This window comes from Pan troglodytes, chromosome 4 (assembly GCF_028858775.2).
Source record: "Pan troglodytes isolate AG18354 chromosome 4, NHGRI_mPanTro3-v2.0_pri, whole genome shotgun sequence".
NCBI lineage: Eukaryota > Metazoa > Chordata > Mammalia > Primates > Hominidae > Pan > Pan troglodytes.
In genome coordinates this window covers 112,848,264-112,865,858 of record NC_072402.2, presented here as the reverse complement: position 1 = coordinate 112,865,858, position 17,595 = coordinate 112,848,264, and the positions used below count along the sequence as shown (strand labels likewise).

General features: G+C 37.9%; 1 protein-coding gene across 9 annotated transcripts in view; it reads left to right on the top strand.

Annotated features, from left to right (window-relative positions):
- The window catches only part of TRIM36 (tripartite motif containing 36), a 55,031-nt gene that overhangs the window by 25,927 nt on the left and 11,509 nt on the right, over window positions 1-17,595 (top strand). For all 9 annotated transcript variants that reach the window (XM_016952756.3, XM_009449495.4, XM_063810113.1 and 6 more), the window contains 3 exon segments: window positions 8,403-8,728; window positions 11,039-11,185; window positions 14,410-14,505. In XM_016952756.3, the coding sequence (XP_016808245.1) occupies window positions 8,403-8,728; window positions 11,039-11,185; window positions 14,410-14,505 (569 nt within the window).

Here is a 17,595-nt window from a genome sequence, read left to right as displayed (position 1 = left end):
ACTTCCAGTACTATATTGAAGAAGGGTGGTAAGAGTGGGCATCCTTGTCTTGTTCCAGTTATCAGAAGAAATGCTTTCAACTCTTCCCCATTCAGTATTATGTTGGCTGTGGGTTTGTCATAGATGGGTTTTATTATATTGAGGTATGTTCCTTGTATGCTGATTTTGCTGAGAGTTTTAATCATAAAGGGATGCTAGATTTTGTCAAATGCCTTTTTAGCATCTGTTGAGATGAGCATGTGATTTTTGTTTTTAATTCTGTTTATGTGGTGTATCACATTTATTGACTTGCATATGTTAAACCATCCCTGCATCCCTGGTATGAAACCCACTTGATCATGGTGGATTATCTTTTTGATATGTTGTTGGATTTAGTTAGCTAGTATTTTGTTAAGGATTTTAGCTTCTGTGTTCATCAGGGATATTGGTCCGTAGTTTATTTTTATTTTTATTTTTGAGACGGAGTTTCGCTCTTTGTTGCCCAGGCTGAAGTGCAGTGGTGCGATCTCGGCTCACTGCAACCTGTGCCTCCCCGGTTCAAGCGATTTTCCTGTCTCAGCCTCCTGAGTAGCTGAGATTACAGGTTCACGCCACCACACCTGGCTAATTATTTTTTTAAACAGTGTTTTGCTCTTGTTGCCCAGGCTGAAGTGCAACAGCACGATCTTGGCTCACCACAACCTCCGCCTCCCAGGTTCAGGTGATTCTCCTGCCTCAGCCTCCCGAGTAGCTGGGATTACAGGCATGTGCCACCATGCCCAGCTAATTTTTTTTTTTTTTTTTGTATTTTTAGTAGAGACGAGGTTTCTTCCTTGTTGGTCAGGCTGGTGTCCAACTCCTGACCTCAGGGGATCTGCCTGCCTCAGCCTTCCAAAGTGCTGGGATTACAATCGTGAGCCACCACACCCAGCCTGGTCTGTAGTTTTCTTTTGTTATGTCCTTTCCTGGTTTTGGTATTAGGGTGATACTGGCTTCATAGAATGAGTTAGGGAGGGTTCCTCTTTCTCTATCTCATGGAATAGTGTCAATGTGATTAGTACCAATTGTTCTTTGAATGTCTGGTCGAATTCTGCTGTGAATCCATCTGGTCCTGGACTTTTTTTGTTGATAATTTTTAAATTGCCATTTCAATCTTGGTGCTTGTTACTAGTCTGTTCAGGGTATCTAATTCTTCCTGATTTAAGCTAAGAAGGTTGTATCTTTCCAATAATTTATCTGTCTCTTCTAGGTTTTCTGGTTTATGCACATAAAGGTAGTCATAGCAGCCTTGAATGATCTTTTGTATTTCTGTGGTGTCAGTTGTAATATCTCCTGATTCATTTCTTATTGAGCTTATTTGGATTTTCTCTCTTCTTAGTTAATTTTGCTAATGGTGTATCAATTTTATTTATCTTCGAAGAATCAGCTTTTTGTTTGATTTATCTTTTGTGGGTTTTTTTTTTTTTCATTTGTTTCAATTTCATTTAGTTCTGCTCTGATCTTGCTTATTTCCTTTCTTCTGCTAGGTTTGGGTTTGGTTTGTTCTTGCTTTTCTGGTTTCTAGAGGGGTGTCCTTAGATTGTCTCTTGGTGCTCTTTCAGACTTTTTGATGTAGGCGTTTAGGGCTGTGAACTTTCGTCTTAGCACTGCCTTTGCTGTGTTCCAGAGGTTTTGATAGGTTGTGTCACTGTTGTCATGCAGCTTGAAGAATTTTTAAATTTCATCTTAATTTCATGTTTTTTTGACTCTGTGCTCATTCAGGAGCAGGTTATTTAATTTCCATGTATTTGCATGGTTTTGAAGTTTCCTTGTGGAGTTGATTTCCAGTTTTATTCCACTGTGGTCTGAGAGAGTGCCTGATATAATTTCAATATTTTTAAATTTATTGAGGCTCATTTTGTGGCCTATCATATGGTCTGTCTTGGAGAAAGTTCTATGTGCTGTTGAATAGAATGTATATTCTGTGGTTGTTGGATGGAATGTTGTGCATGTAACTGTTAGGTCCATTTGTTCCAAGGAATAGTTTAAATCCATTGTTTCTGGCCGGGTATGGTGGCCCGGCACTTTGGGAGGCCAAGGTGGGAGGATCACCTGAGGTCAGGAGTTCGAGACCAGCCTGGACAACATGGTGAAACCCTGTCTCTGCTAAAAGTACAAAAATTAGCTGGGCCTGGTGGCACCCACCTGTAATCCCAGCTACTCGGGAGGCTGAGGCAGGAGAATCTCTTGAACCTACGAGATGGAGATTGCAGTGAGCTGAGATCATGCCACTGCACTCCAGCCTGGGTGACAGAGCATGACTCCATCTCAAAGAAAAAAAAATTCATTGTTTCTTTGTTGGCTTTCTGTCTTGATGACCTGTGTAGGGCTGTCAGTGGTGTATTGATACCTCCCAGTATTACTATGTTGCTGTCTATCTCATTTCTTAGGTCTGTTAGTAATTGTTTTATAAATTTGGGAGCCCCTGTGTTAGGTATATATATGTTTAGGATTGTGATATTTTCCTGTTGGACAAGGCCTTTTATCATTATTTAATGTCCTTCTTTGTCTTTTTAAACTGGTTTGCCTTAAAGTTTGTTTTGTCTGATATAAGAATACCTACTCCTGCTGGCTTTTGGTGTCCATTCACATGAAATGTCTTTTTCCACCCCTTTACCTTAAGTTTTTGTGAATCCTTATGTGTTAGGTGAGTCTCTTGAAGGCAGCAGATAGTTGGTTGGTGAATTCTTACTTATTCTGCAATTCTTTGTCTTTTTTTAAGTGGAGCATTTAAGCCATTTACATTCAGTTGGTATTGAGATATGAGGTACCATTTCATTTACTGTGCTATTTTTTTTTGCCTGTATACCTTGTTTTTTTGTTTGTTTGTTTTTTAAATCTTATTTTTGTTTTATAGGTCCTGTGTGTTTTATGCTTTAAAGAGGTTCTGTTTTGATGCGTTTCCAGGATTTGTTTCAAGATTTAGAGCTCCTTTTAGCAGTTCTTTTAGAGGAGGCTTGGTAGTGGTGACTTCTCTCAGCATTTGTTTGTCTGAAAAAGACTCTTATCTTTCCTTCACAAATGAAGCTTAGTTTTGCTGCATATAAAATTCTTGGCTGATAATTTTTTTTAGGAGGCTGAAGATAGGGCCCCAATCCCTTCTAGCCTGTAGGGTTTCTGCTGAGAAATCTGCTGTTAATCTGATAGGTTTTCGCTAGGTTACCTGGTACTTTTGTGTCACAGCTCTTAAGATTCTTCCTTTGTCTTAACTGGTAACCTGACGACAGTGTTCCTAGGCAGTGATCTTTTTGCGATGAATTTCCCAGGTGTTCTTTGTGCTTTTTGTATTTGGATATCTAGGTCTCTAGCAAGGCTGGGGAAGTTTTCCTCGATTATTCCCCCAAATATGTTTTCCAAACTTTTAGATTTCTCTTCTTCCTCAGGAACACTGATTATTCTTAGGGTGGGTCATTTAACGTAATCCCAGGCTTCTTGGGGGCTTTGTTCATATTTTCTTATTCTTTCTTCTTTGTCTTTTTTGGATTGGGTTAGTTGGAAGACTTTGTCTTCGAGCTCTGAATTTCTTTCTTCTGCTTGTTCAATTCTGTTACTAAGACTTTCCAGAGCATTTTGCATTTCTATTAGTGTGTCCAGTATTTCCTGAAGTTTTCATTGTTTTTTATTTATGCTATCTATTTCCTTGAACATTTCTTCCTTCACTTCTTGTATCATTTTTTGGATTGCCTTACATCGGGCTTTGCCTTTTTCTGGTGTCTCCTCGATTAGCTTAGTAACCTCCCAGATTCTTTTTCAGGTAAATCAAGGATTTCTTCTTGTTTGGGTCCCTTGCTGGTGAGCTAGTGTGATTTTTGCTGGTGTTAACCTTGTTCTGTCATATTACCAGAGGTGGTTTCCTAGTTCCTTCCCATTTCGGTAGGCTCTGTCAGAGGAAATGTTAGGGCTCAAGGTTGCTGTTCAGTTCCTTTTGTCCCACGGGTTGTTTTTGATGTAGTACTCTTCCCCATTTCCTATGGATGTGCCTTCCTGGGAGTCGAGTTGTAGTGATTGTTCTCTCTTCTGGATCTATCCACCCAGCAAGTATACCAGGCTCTGGGCTGGTATTGGGTGTTGTCTGCCCAGAGTCCTGTGATGTGAACCATCTTTGGGTCTTTCAGCCATGGATACCACCAGCACCTGTTCTGATGGAGGTGGCAGGCAGTGAAATGGACTCTTTGAGGCTTCTTAGCTTTGGTGGTTTAATGCACTATATTTGTGCTGGTTGGCCTCCTGCCAGGAGGTGGCACTTTCCAAAGAGCATCAACTGTGGTGGTATGGGGAGGAACAGGCAGTGTGCAGGGCCCTAGAACTCCCAAGATTATATGCCCTTTGTCTTCAGTTACCAGGGTAGGTAGGGAAAGACCACTGGGTGGGGGCAGGGCGAGGCGTGTCTGAGCTCAGACTCTCCTTGAGCAGCTCTTGCTGCAGCTGCTGTGGGGATTGGGGGATGAGGTTTCCAGGTCAATAGAGTTATGTTCCTAGGAGGATTATGGCCACCTCTGCTGTGTCATGCAGGTTGTCAGCGAAGTGAAGGAAAGCCGGCAGTCACAGGCCTCACCCAGCTCCCACACAGTCCAAAGGGCTAGTCCCACTTCCACTGTGCCCCCAATAACAGTACCAAGTTTGTTTCCAGGCAGTGGGTGAGCAGGGATGAGAACTTGCCCCAGTCTACTCGCCTCCCAGCTGCAAAAGCAAGTATGGCTTTCCTTCTCCCGCCTGTGGAGTCTGCACACTGGATTTACACCCTCCCCCAAGTTCTGGCCGGGAGGCTTCTCCATCAGTTCAAATTGTTACAGACTTTAGCTGGAGGTTTCCTTCTCCCTGTGGCCTTTTCCCAGAGCCTCTGGCCGTTCTCCGGAAGGACCCCTGTGAGGCCAGGCAAAAACGACTTGATGGGGGCCCAGTGAGCTTCCAGGGGTTTTCCCACTGCTTCCTCTACGCTTGTATTTCACTCAGCTCTCTAAATTGACTCAGCTCCAGGTAAGGTCAAAATCTCCCGTTATCCAGGTCTTCAGTTTCCCCAGTGGAGGTGTGTTCAGGGGCAGACAATCTCCCTTTCCCACTTCCACAGTTTGGGCCCTCGCAGTATTTAGCGTGTCTCCCAAGTCCTGTAGGAGCAGTCTGCTTCCTTCAGGGGGTCTGTGGGTCCTCTCAGCTTTCCTATTTCTGTAGTCGTTCTGGAGCAAAATTTCACAGTGCTAGCCTCCACATGATGCTCTGTCAGAGCTGCAATCTAGTCCTTTGTCTAGTTATAGTCCTTCAATCTAGTTCGTGATGATCCCTCTGTTTTTCTTTTTCATTGTCTAATGCAATTGAGCAATACTATGCAGTAGAACTTTGTACTATAATGGAAATGTTCAACCCTGTGTCATATAATATAGTAGCCATTAGCTACATGTGTCTCTTGAGAATTTGAAATATGGCTATGGTAACCAAATAAGTGATGATTAAATTTTATTTAATTTTAATTAAATTTTAAAAGTCACATGCGGCTAATGGCTACTGTATCAGATGACACAGCCATGGAAAGTAGAAAGTTGACTCTTCCGTTTTGTTCTTAATTCCATTGCCTTGATTTTTTCATTAAGGATATTACCTCCCAGAATATCCTAAGATTCTCATTTTCTTTATTGCTCTGAACATCTACTGTTTGTTTTTATGAAAACAATGAAAGAAATATAAGACAGATGAAATAAAAGTTCTTTAGCATTTGTAAGAAATATTTAAGCACATTGGGTCAGGCGCGGTGGCTGAAGCCTGTAATCCCAGCACTTTGGGAGGCCGAGGCGGGTGGATCACGAGGTCAGGAGATCGAGACCATCCTGGCTAACATGGTGAAACCCCATCTCTACTAAAAAATACAAAAAATTAGCCGTGCGTGGTGGCGGGCACCTGTAGTCCCAGCTACTCGGGAGGCTGAGGCAGGAGAATGGCGTGAACCCGGGAGGCGGAGCTTGCAGTGAGCCGAGATCGCGCCACTGCACTCCAGCCTGGATGACAGAGCAAGACTCCATCTCAAAAAAAAGAGCTTTCAAGATCTGTTTAGAAAGATAGCCAAGATATCTATTTGAATGAGTTGTGAAAAATTACGTCTTAATTTAATGTCTAAGTTTAGTGTTTCACACCTTTTTTTTTTTTTTTTTTTTACACTGTAAAAACACATTAGCAGAGGTATACAGAAAAGGGATGAAACTTTTTTTTTTTTTTTTTTTCAAATTTCTGAGGACCCAATTCTGGGTGTCACCAGCATACATGTTAAAGCTTGATTTTGTTGTCATTATTTACTTTTCATTATCCCATTACTTTAATTGGTCATAATCTTCATAAAACCAAAAATAACTCATTTTTTTAACACTTTTGAGATTAGTTTTCTATTTATCTAAATTTTCATCACCTATTTCATGTGTGGAAACCTGCAATTATATATGAATTTCTATTTGTTTAAACTTGACCACTGCACCATACCATTTCCAGAATTGTTTGGCTTGTTTTCTTTCCTAAATGAAATTTTCATTGGCATGTGATTTAAAAGTAGCTTTGCTGCTTATTTCATGATATGCCTGCTGTGGTGTGAAAGAGTTTGGATTGTATTGCATGCTTTTAGAATTATTACCTGAATATATTTTAGGATTTTCAAATTTTTATGGGGCAGCTTTTTTGTATGCATTAATGTTTAAAAATGTAAAGGTTAAAATATCTTTAAATGAAGATATTAAAAATATTCTGCATGTTTGTTGTATAAGTAGATTTTGGGGCCCAATGCCATATAGCATGCTATTAACATCACTTCCAATAAGTAATACTAGGGGCTGATTGCTAAATTTTACCTGAACTGATATCATGTCAGACATCTTTTAAGATATTCTTTTGAGTGATGACAGTTATATGCAAAGGGTATATTGATGTAACTGTTTAAAGACCTTTTGTAATGTGGTATACCAAATTCAGCCATTCATTTTTGGTATTGGATACATGGTAGTATGAAAGAAGGTGTAGGTTAAGAAGTTTGTGTTTATGTTAAGGGAGTTATTTTTGGGGCAACTAAGACTACATACTCTTAAGAACAGATTTACGGCCGGGCGCGGTGGCTCACGCCTGTAATCCCAGCACTTTGGGAAGCCAAGACAGGTGGATCACGGGGTCAGGAGTTCAAGACCAGCCTGGCCAAGATGGTGAAACCCCATCTCTACTAAAAATATAAAAATTAGCTAGGTGTAGTGGTGGGCGCCTGTAATCCCAGCTACTCGGCAGGCTGAGGCAGAGAATTGCTTGAACCCGGGAGGCAGAGGTTGCAGTGAGCCGAGATCACACTCCAGCCTAGGCGACAGAGTGAGACTCCATCTGAAAAAAAAAAAGAAAAAAAAAGAACAGATTTACAAATGAGGGAATGTGGTATGCATGCACCTGTGGTAAATGGACAACCCTGGATTCCTGTGAACCAGTGGGTAAGGACTGTCATGCATTGGTTTCTTGATTTATTAAAATTGGGATAATACTGAACAAAAATGTGATGTTTAAGGTCATTCATTGTTTTATATATGTTGTAAAATTATTTATAGTGTTTTTGGGGTAACTTTTGGCTTACTGAGTTAAGTAATCTTAATGATTCTTTGTTTCAGGTCATAAGAAGATATTAAATGGTTGGTCCCTCTTAAAAATCACTAAATTATAGGTCTATGAATGAATTTTTCACTCTTCTATAGATTGCACTCAATTAACTAATGGTCTTCCCTACTGAATTTTTCCAGATAAAACAATACTACGTGGGAAAGCTTCTATTGTAGTGTTGTTAAAAATTTTGTGGTCACATCACATATTCTTTTGAAAATCTGATAAAAGCTGTGGGTTTTTACCAGTAAATATGTATATGTATATAGATGGAATATTTTGTGCACAATTTCAAATAGTTCATGGATCTGCCTGGGCCTCTTCATGGGCTTTGTGCTAGGGACCCCTGCTCTTTTATGTATCGATTCATTTCCTGTCAGTCAGCAAAGACCGTTCTTTTAAATGTCTTTGGATATGGTGTATAAAAGTAACTATAAATGCTAATTATATAATTTTAAAAGATCTTAACCCCATGTAGTATTGTATTACGTGTTTTATCTTTATATCTATGTTTGATTTAATATGGGTTCTATGTGGGTTTACTATAGAATATTTTCTTTTTTGATTTGCTATTTGATTTGATAACTTGGGCTTTTTTTTTTGTATACTAAGGAAAAATTTTTAAAAACATTTTCACAATACAAATTTCACGTGGAGCCACTTCGGATACTGTTTTTGTGATACATTTGTAGATATGTCTCTAAGACATGACTCCTCTTTTCTTCATTCTAATCATTTTCCTACAGCTGTAACTAAACAAAGACTTACTAATTACACAGGCTGGAAGCGCAATTCATTGACCCCGAGGACAACTGTTTTCCCTTGCCCTGGCTGTGAGCATGATGTGGATCTTGGAGAACGAGGAATCAATGGTCTGTTTCGAAACTTCACTTTGGAAACTATTGTGGAAAGATATCGTCAAGCAGCTAGGGCAGCCACAGCCATTATGTGTGACCTTTGTAAACCACCACCTCAAGAATCCACAAAAAGCTGCATGGACTGTAGTGCAAGTTACTGCAATGAATGCTTCAAAATTCATCATCCTTGGGGTACTATAAAAGCTCAACATGAGTATGTTGGTCCAACTACTAACTTTAGACCCAAGGTAAGTGAAGTTTTTATTAAGTTAGAATGTTATTTTAACTTAATGTTATGAAACTTTTATGTACTTAATGTTATGAAATAAATTATTAAGTCTAGAACTTGACAGAAAGGAAATAACTTTAAAAGCAGGTATAAGAACTTAAGGCCTAGTTGGCTGGAGTTACTTACTATGGGGCTAAACATCCCCACCAAAGGAGGGCAATATTGTGGTTTATTCTATTACAATCCAGTGTGATATAATACAATAAATGCATGTTTGTAATGATAACTCTGATTAAAGAAAGGTTATCTCAGATATACTCTTTAAGATTGAAATGGTTAAAGTTAAAAAGCTTTTTTGTGCTTTAGTGTCATAAATCCATAATTGCTTAAAAGGTTTGACTGCGAAACATATTTTTGTTGCATTTGGCTAAAATTGTACAATGAATAAAAGTAATTACAGCCTAATATTTTGTAGTTTGTGATATAATGGTTATATGTTATCTGAAGTAGAATTTGCATTTCTTAAACATTCTGAGTAATTTCTTTAATATTGCTCAAAAGAAATTTATGTATTGTTTGCCCTGCTGTGTGCCTGGAAAGAAACTGATCTTTTGATATCTTCACTTCTTTCTGATGTATATAGATTTTAAAAACCTATGGTTGAGTTTTTCAAAGTTCTTACTCCTTATAACTTAGTGACTTGTGTATGAAAATCTACTTGCATTTTTAAGTGTAAAACCTTTAATTTGTAATAAAAAATGGGGGGGAAAATCTCAAAAGTGCTTTTGAAACTGTGAGCTATTTCTTATATTAAATAGTAAAGGATTGGTAGATTAAGGCAAAAACAATCTGTGCTATCACATTTTGAATGACCTTTCTTAAACTGTGTCAGTCTGGCAGTAGATTCATCAGATAGCTTTTAATCCTGTATTATGTTCCTCATTTTAAATGCTCAAGACCATCAATTTTTAAAAATATGTGACTTCAACCTGATGTTTCTATTTACAAATATAATAAAAGATTGATAAGAGAACACCAAAGAAACATGGTTAGGTTATACTGAGAAACATTTCATTTTTCAAGTAGTTAGTGCTACTCAATATAGTAAAATTCTAAAACAGTGTCCAAAATGGTATAGGCAAATGCTATGGAATATTTGTCTATAATGTTGAGTTCTTTTGATCATTTCTTGCAGATGGACAAACTTTGTATTTTATTTTAAATGTAATGGCTTTGGGGATGTAGAAACTTGGACATGCTGAAAAACTTGAAACCTTTTCTGATTGTTTTTCTCCTGAACCTATATATTGGTATTAGGACTTTCTATATTGTACTTTTTGTTCGTTCCTTTTAAATGTCTATAAGTTACAAAATTAGCTGGGCATGGTGGCACATGCCTGTGATCCCAGCTTCTTGGGAGGCTGAGGCAGGAAAATTGCTTGAACCCAGGAGGTGGAGGTTGCAGTGAGCGGAGGTTGCAGTGAGCCAAGATTGCACCACTGCACTCTAGCCTGGGCGACAGAGCAAGACTCTGTCTCAAAAATAAATAAATAAATAAATAAATAGTCTGTAAGTTATCAGACAAGTTACAATTGCTTAAAATCTAATCTATTGGAATCTTTAACAACTTTTGATTTTATTAACATACTAACTTAAAGGAATCTCCCCTTTCAAATGAAAACAGTTATTTTACATAAAATTTTGTTATTTGATAGCTTTTAATCCTCTATGATAATAGTTTACAAAGTAAATAAAAAGGTAGACAATCAAATCAGAAAAACAGTTCCAAATTTGGTCAGTGCATTTGTAATTAATTTGTAAAAGGAAACACATCTAGAAGCTTATAAAGTTTTCTGAGACTCTTTTAGCAACAGATTTCTGTTACTGAGGCCATGAGTCTCATAAATTGTTATGGTACTTCATTAAAAATATTGACTTTGATCATTAAGAATTGCCTCATCAGTGTGGTCAGATGGCCATTCTAACTTGGTTAAGTGTTCATTCCATTTGAATCTGATAGGAATGAAACTCTAACTTAACAAGTTTTGGAGAAATAACATCTGTATATTATGACGAGATCAGGCATGTTCAGAGGGGTATGGCCGTAGACAACATCTACATATTAATCATTTGAACCCTCAAATTGAAAAATAGTAATTCCAATATAGAGAATTTTCATGTGATGTATCAACCATTTTTCTTTTTACATTCATATTCACTTAAATGGCTTTATTTAGTGATTTTATAAGGCAAATCTTTGTATTTTGGTAATTTGTTAGATTACTTGAAACCTAGATCCTTAATCACACTTTTATTCTTTACTCAATAGATTTTAATGTGCCCAGAACATGAAACAGAGAGAATAAACATGTACTGTGAATTATGTAGGAGGCCAGTTTGCCATCTATGTAAGTTGGGTGGTAATCATGCCAACCACCGTGTAACCACTATGAGCAGTGCCTACAAAACCTTAAAGGTAGGACTTATTTTTGGAACAGAATTTTGATTCTTCGTAACTTTATGCCTTTAACTTTTCATTTATAAAATCATGGTGTGTTATATGGTCTCTTTTGTACTAAAATGAGTTAAAGTGTTACTTAGCGATCTACTAATATTAGGTTGTTAGTATTTCTGATCAACAATTATTTGTGGTACTGATAAGGCCCGGCATATATTGACACCTATGTTGTATTAGCTCTGAATTCTGAGGGAAGAGAAGGATGAAGTACACTTCATCATGATACCCAAATGAGCCCAATGTCTATAATAATGGATGTATACATAGGATTGACATACTTTAAAGGGTTGTGGCTGTTTTAAGACATTTGATTCTTATTTCTTGCCTGTAGAATTACTATTTTGTTCATTCTGGTGGCACACTTACCATTTAAAACTGAATTACTTCCGTGGCTCACACCTGTAATCCCAGCTCTTTGGGAGGCCGAGGCGGGCGGATCACGAGGTCAGGAGATCGAGACCATCCTGGCTAACACGGTGAAACCCCATCTCTACTAAAAATACAAAAAAAAAAATTAGCTGGGCATGGTGGCGGGCACCTGTAGTCCCAGCTACTCAAGAGGCTGAGGCAGGAGAATGGTGTGAACCCAGGAGGCGGAGCTTGCAGTGAGCTGAGATCGCGCCACTGCACTCCAGCCTGGGTGACAGAGTGAGACTCTGTCTCAAAAACAAACAAAAAAAAACCTGAATTACTTCCTTTGTGTTAGTTTTATTGATGATGTTTAAAACTTTCAAATTTCATAATCAACAACAAAGCAGGCAGCAGTACACTACTATCTTTTTGTTTTATTCTTTTTCCCTTTAAACAATATTTTTAAAAGAAATCATCTATGTACCTACTACCCATTTTGTTTCTTTCATCTGTTTAACAGTATGTGTATGCATTTTTTTGCCTCTGTTTAATTGCATATATGCAAACTTTTGTGTTTTGCATTTTATATTTATGTTGTGCTGTACCTTCTCTGCACATACGAAATACAGGTATAATTGTATAATTGTTCTTGCCTACTAATTCTCTCATCTGTTTCACTGCTAGGTCAGTTTTGATTTTTTTTTTTTTTAATTAAAGTTTATATTTCTCTGCTACCTTGCATGCCTGGTAATTTTTGATTGGCTGCCAGCTATTGGATAGTTTTGTATTCCTACAAATGCTATTTTCTTTGAGTATGTGATTAAGTTACTTGGAAACGTTTGGGTCTTTTGTGAGGCAGGACAGAACAGCATTTAATTTTAAGGGCTAATTTTATCTGACTATTGAAGTAAAAGCCTTTGGTTACTCTTTTCAATGCCCTGTGAATTTTGAGATTTGTTTTTTTTTTTTTTTTTTTTTTTTTTGCCTGGCTGGTGGGGAACAGGCACTCTTTCCAGCCTTGTGTAAGCTCCTGGGATTGTTTCCTTCAACCTGTAGGGTGATTCTTTGCCTGGGCTTGGACAGTTTCCTCACACACAAGAGTTGATGAGGACTGCTGAATATGTATGGGAGACTGTTTGTGTCTCTGGAGTTCTTTCTCTTTACAACAGTCTCTTCTTAGGTACATACCTTACAACCTATGGTACATGCCTTACAACCTATGGCCTCCTTGGACTCAGCTGCATCTCCCCAGGGTTCTTGGTTTGCCCTCAGGAGACTCTGATATACACTAGTGTTTGAGAACCACTGATCCAGAGGAAAGCTTCTGAGCAGTTTTGAAGTCCCTGAGAAATTAACCTCTGATTAGTTCCTAAAGAACTGGGGTCCGGATTTATCTAAAGGAGTTAAGAGGTAGCCTTGTCTTTTTACATTTTAATCTTCAATGCCTATTTTCAGTGTGTGGTACATATACTTTTTAGAGACCTGTGAATAAATGGACATCCTGATTCTTGGTTAAAACTGATCTAGTCTTTTAAAACAAACTGGCTAGATTTGAGGGGACTATTATGACTGGAGCTGTCTCAGATAAAAGCTATTCTCAGATAAACGTATAGTTGGCCAGATACTTTGAGCATTAAAACTCAGAGAGTGTGGTGCTTTTACATCATGTGTCCGAATTCTGCCATCTATTCTTCTCTGGTCCTTACCTCTTTGAGTCAACTAACTTATCTTTTCCTATCTTGTAGTTCTAATGTAAGCTGCTATCATACAACTAAGCCTTACTTCAATTTAAATGGCCAGATGTATCTTATTGCTACCCTAGTTAAAAAAGAGTACCACCACTTTGCACCTAGTACTTCTGATCTCCACATAGGCCTGTTAGGGATGGTATTATTAGAATTGCCATTTTACTTTCAGCTTGGTGCTGAGACGGACCTCTCAGCCTGTGGAATAGTGTTTAGTGTTTAATAGTGCCCTCTTGTTGAGCACCCTTTTTGTTTCAAGTCATCGGTGGTAATTAAGCCTGAAATGCTCAGATTGGCCTTTAAGAGCTACAGCTTGAAAGGTGTTTTCTGGATGTTCTTATACTTATTTAGACTCTCAATACATTTTTCTGTTACAACTTTTTACCCCATGGTGTTTCGGGGCTTTTGTGTTTTGGTTTTTGTGTATTTCAGAGTAGGTTTTCTGGGCAAGATCAGGGATCTCACCAAAACTTATGATGGTATTTCTGTGGGAAAGAAACTATACTTATTTAAAAAGGTCTTCCTTACAGACAGATTATTCAATGAGCTCTGGAAATTGCCTATTTTTATAAAACTATATTTTCATTATTGTGTAATTATTTAATAGGCTGGGATGAACTGTCAATATTATTTTGGAAGTCTCTTTGTTGCTACTCCTATTGTGTATAGGTGTGTGTGTGTGTGCACGTGGGTGTTTGTGAGAGTAAATTATAAAATCTGAAGACAAAACTATTTGAATTGCTGTTCTTCCATTTACTTAGAAGCCTTAGGAGCAGGAGCTCTAGGAATGATAATGAAACAATAAAAATGTACTATTTTTATATTCAGAAGTTTTGACTAATTTAACCATTATTACCTTGTTCTTTTTTCCAACTGATTCTAATCTTTCATACATCCTTTGGCCCTCTGTGCCTAAGGCCATTAACTGTTTACTCCGGGTTAATAATAATAATTGCCATAGTTGATTTTATTATGTTTATCAGAGGCTGTAGAAGAGGATGAGTCCTGTGTAATTAAAAAAAAATTCTGCAAAGTCTTTGCTAAACTCCCGTTTTGTCCATTTGTCTTATGAATATGTTTCAACAGGAAAAGCTTTCAAAGGATATTGATTACCTTATTGGTAAGGAAAGCCAGGTGAAGAGTCAAATATCTGAACTAAACTTGTTAATGAAAGAAACAGAGGTAAGTGATAAACTAGCTTGCATATTTTAAATTATTGTTATTTTATCTAGACATTCATTCATTTGTTCATAAAATCCTGAGAGTATTATATGAGCTGGGAATACAAAGTTGTGTTAGATTTCACCCCTGCTTTTCTGGGGCTATGGAAACAAATGTAAAAAATGAATTATAATGTTGTGTGGTCACTTCTGTGGTAGAGCTAGTGATTAAATGATATTGGAACACAGGGAAAAAATGACTATTTGTGTGGCAACTAACAAGATCTCAAAAGTATTTAATAGTAACATAAGGGAAATGATAGGTTTTACTTATTTTTATTATATTTTTAAAAATCAATAGATCACTTTTGGAAAATGCGCTGTATGCAGATTGGGCCAGGTTTATTTTAAATTCCCGGTATTCCTGAGTGTATACCCTATATATGTTCCCCAAAAGACATATATTAGAATGTTGGTGGCTGCCTTGTTTGTAATTGTCACAAAGTGGGATCTACCCACATGACCATTAACAGTAGAATAAAAATAGCAGTAAGAATGAATGATCTGCAGCTGCACACAGCAGGTAGATTAATCTTGCAGTAATGTTGAAAGGAAGGTGCCAGATACAAAGGAATACATACTATGTGATTACATTTCTAAAAAGTACCAAAAAAGGTGAAACTAGATGATGATGTTAGAGTTGAGGAGAGGGGTAGGTTAGTGTCTGGAAAGGTTATATGGAGGCTTCTGGGATACTGGTAATGTTCTTTTATCTAATCTGGATTTTCTGTTGGATGCTGGTTATATTGAGTGTGTGGGTACAGATTCATTAGTCTTTATACTTACATGTACATTTTTCCATTTGTGTATTATGTTTCAATAAAAAATTAGAAAAGATAACAGCATTTTAAAAATAATAGTAAAAGGGGATTGGATTGGGTTGTTTTAAAAGTCCAGATATTCTTCACTGACTTTGTTGTACACTTGTTTTTCTTCTCCATTTGAAACAAAGTTGAGCCATTACTCCTGATTTTTAGTAATTAAATATAAAAATATCCCAGCTAGTATGACACTGTTACTTGAAGAAATTTTTTTCCAATATAGGTTGAAATTATTGAGAAATCACGTAAATTAACACCACTACCAGCAGTGCTTTTGTTTTTAATATTATTTTCCTGATCTTTACTGATTCACCACCCTAAGTCAGTCATTTTTCCATGCAGTTTGGGGTTTTCTTTTTCATATTTTTGTTGGATTAAGTGACAGACTGTTTCAACACAAAGCAGATGATCACCTTAGTAGGTTGCTTCAAATGTTGCATCTTTGGTCATTTTATTAATAGCCTTGTTTGTTGGTCCTCTCAGTCCTGCTGCTCTTCACTTCTGAAATAAAGACCCGGAGTCTGTTTTGGGGTTTGTCATCAATAGGTTAAAAATTGAGGAACTTAGGTGTCAAGTATTCATGTAGACACTGATTCCTTGGGATAGTGGGGACATTACTGAGTTGTTTTGTATCATTTGCCTAAGTTGTATCTGTAGCCTTATCGATAAGAATTTTTTTTACACTAGATAACTTGCCTCCATTCTCGACATTTACTTAGTGATGATGGTGACACTGTCTTTTTTTCTGTAATTTTACTTAGCTGAAAAAAATCTATCTATAATGATATTTCTGAGTTGGATGTTGTGATTTGTCAGTGAAATATTATCAAAATGTCACTACCTTCTGCTCCTTCTCTTTTAAAAATATGTGGCTGTCAGGGTTAGGAAACAGGAGATCTGGAAAAAATTTCCTTTCATTATAGGTGTTGGCTGGAAGCCAATGGATAATGCACAGTACGCTTCTGCCATATATTGTCAGCTTTTAAGAATGTTCTTAGCCAGGCTTAATGGCTCACGCCTGTAATCTCAGCACTTTGGGAGGCTGAGGCGGGCAGATCACAAGGTCAGGAGTTCAAGACCAGCCTGGCCAACATGGTAAAACCCTGTCTGTACTAAAGATACAAAAAAATTAGCCTGGCGTGGTGGTGCACACCTGTAATCCCAGCTACTCGGGAGGCTGAGGCAGGAGAATTGCTTGAACCCGGGAGGCAGAGGTTGCAGTGAGCCAAGATCACTCCATTGCACTCTAGCCTAGGTGACAGGGCAAGACTCCGTTTCAAAAAAAAAAAAAAAAAAAAAAGCCGGGTGCGGTGGCTCACACTTGTAATCCCAGCACTTTGAGAGGCCGAGGCAGGCAGATCACGAGGTCAGGAGATCAAGACCATCCTGGCTAACACGGTGAAACCCCATCTCTACTAAAAATACAAAAAAAAAATTAGTAGGGTGTGGTGGCGGGCGCCTGTAGTCCCAGCTACTCGGGAGGCTGAGGCAGGAGAATGGCGTGAACCTTGGAGGCGGAGCTTGCAGTGAGCCGAGATCGCGCCACTGCACTCCAGCCTGGGCGACAGAGCGAGACTCTGTCTCAAAAAAAAAGAATGTTCTTGAAGACTTTTTTTCTGTTGGCTGCTGTCTGTGAGTCTGTTATAATAAGTGCTTAGGAGTGTTTGCCAGTCATCTCAAAATCATGAGCTCTGATTTTATAGGAATTCAGAATGTTTAACAAACACTAGGGTCATTTTATGACAGTTTGTATGAATGTTTATTTACAGTATGTGACATTGTGGTATATACTTTATGTAAATAACCTTTTAAAATCTCTTCACAAAAACCTAAATGGTTTTTCTTATCCCCTATTTTCAGAAGAGAAAAACAGAAAGAGAAGTGAAATGATTAGCATATGGTCACACAGCTGAGTCAGGATTTAATTATAATTATATTAAAGTGAAGAGGATACTTTTATTTTTATATCTTAGTAAAGAATGTCATATTTTAGAGTTTTGTGGCTAAAAACTTTTTTAGGCCAGGCGCGGTGGCTCATGCTTGTAATCCCAACACTTTGGGAGGCCGAGGCGGGTTGATCACGATGTCAGGAGATCAAGACCATCCTAGCTAACACTGCGAAACCCCATCTCTACTAAAAATATGGAAAAAAAGCTGGGCGTGGTGGCATGTGCCTGTAGTCCCAGCTACTTGGGAGGCTGAGGCAGGAGAATCACTTGAACCCAGAAGGC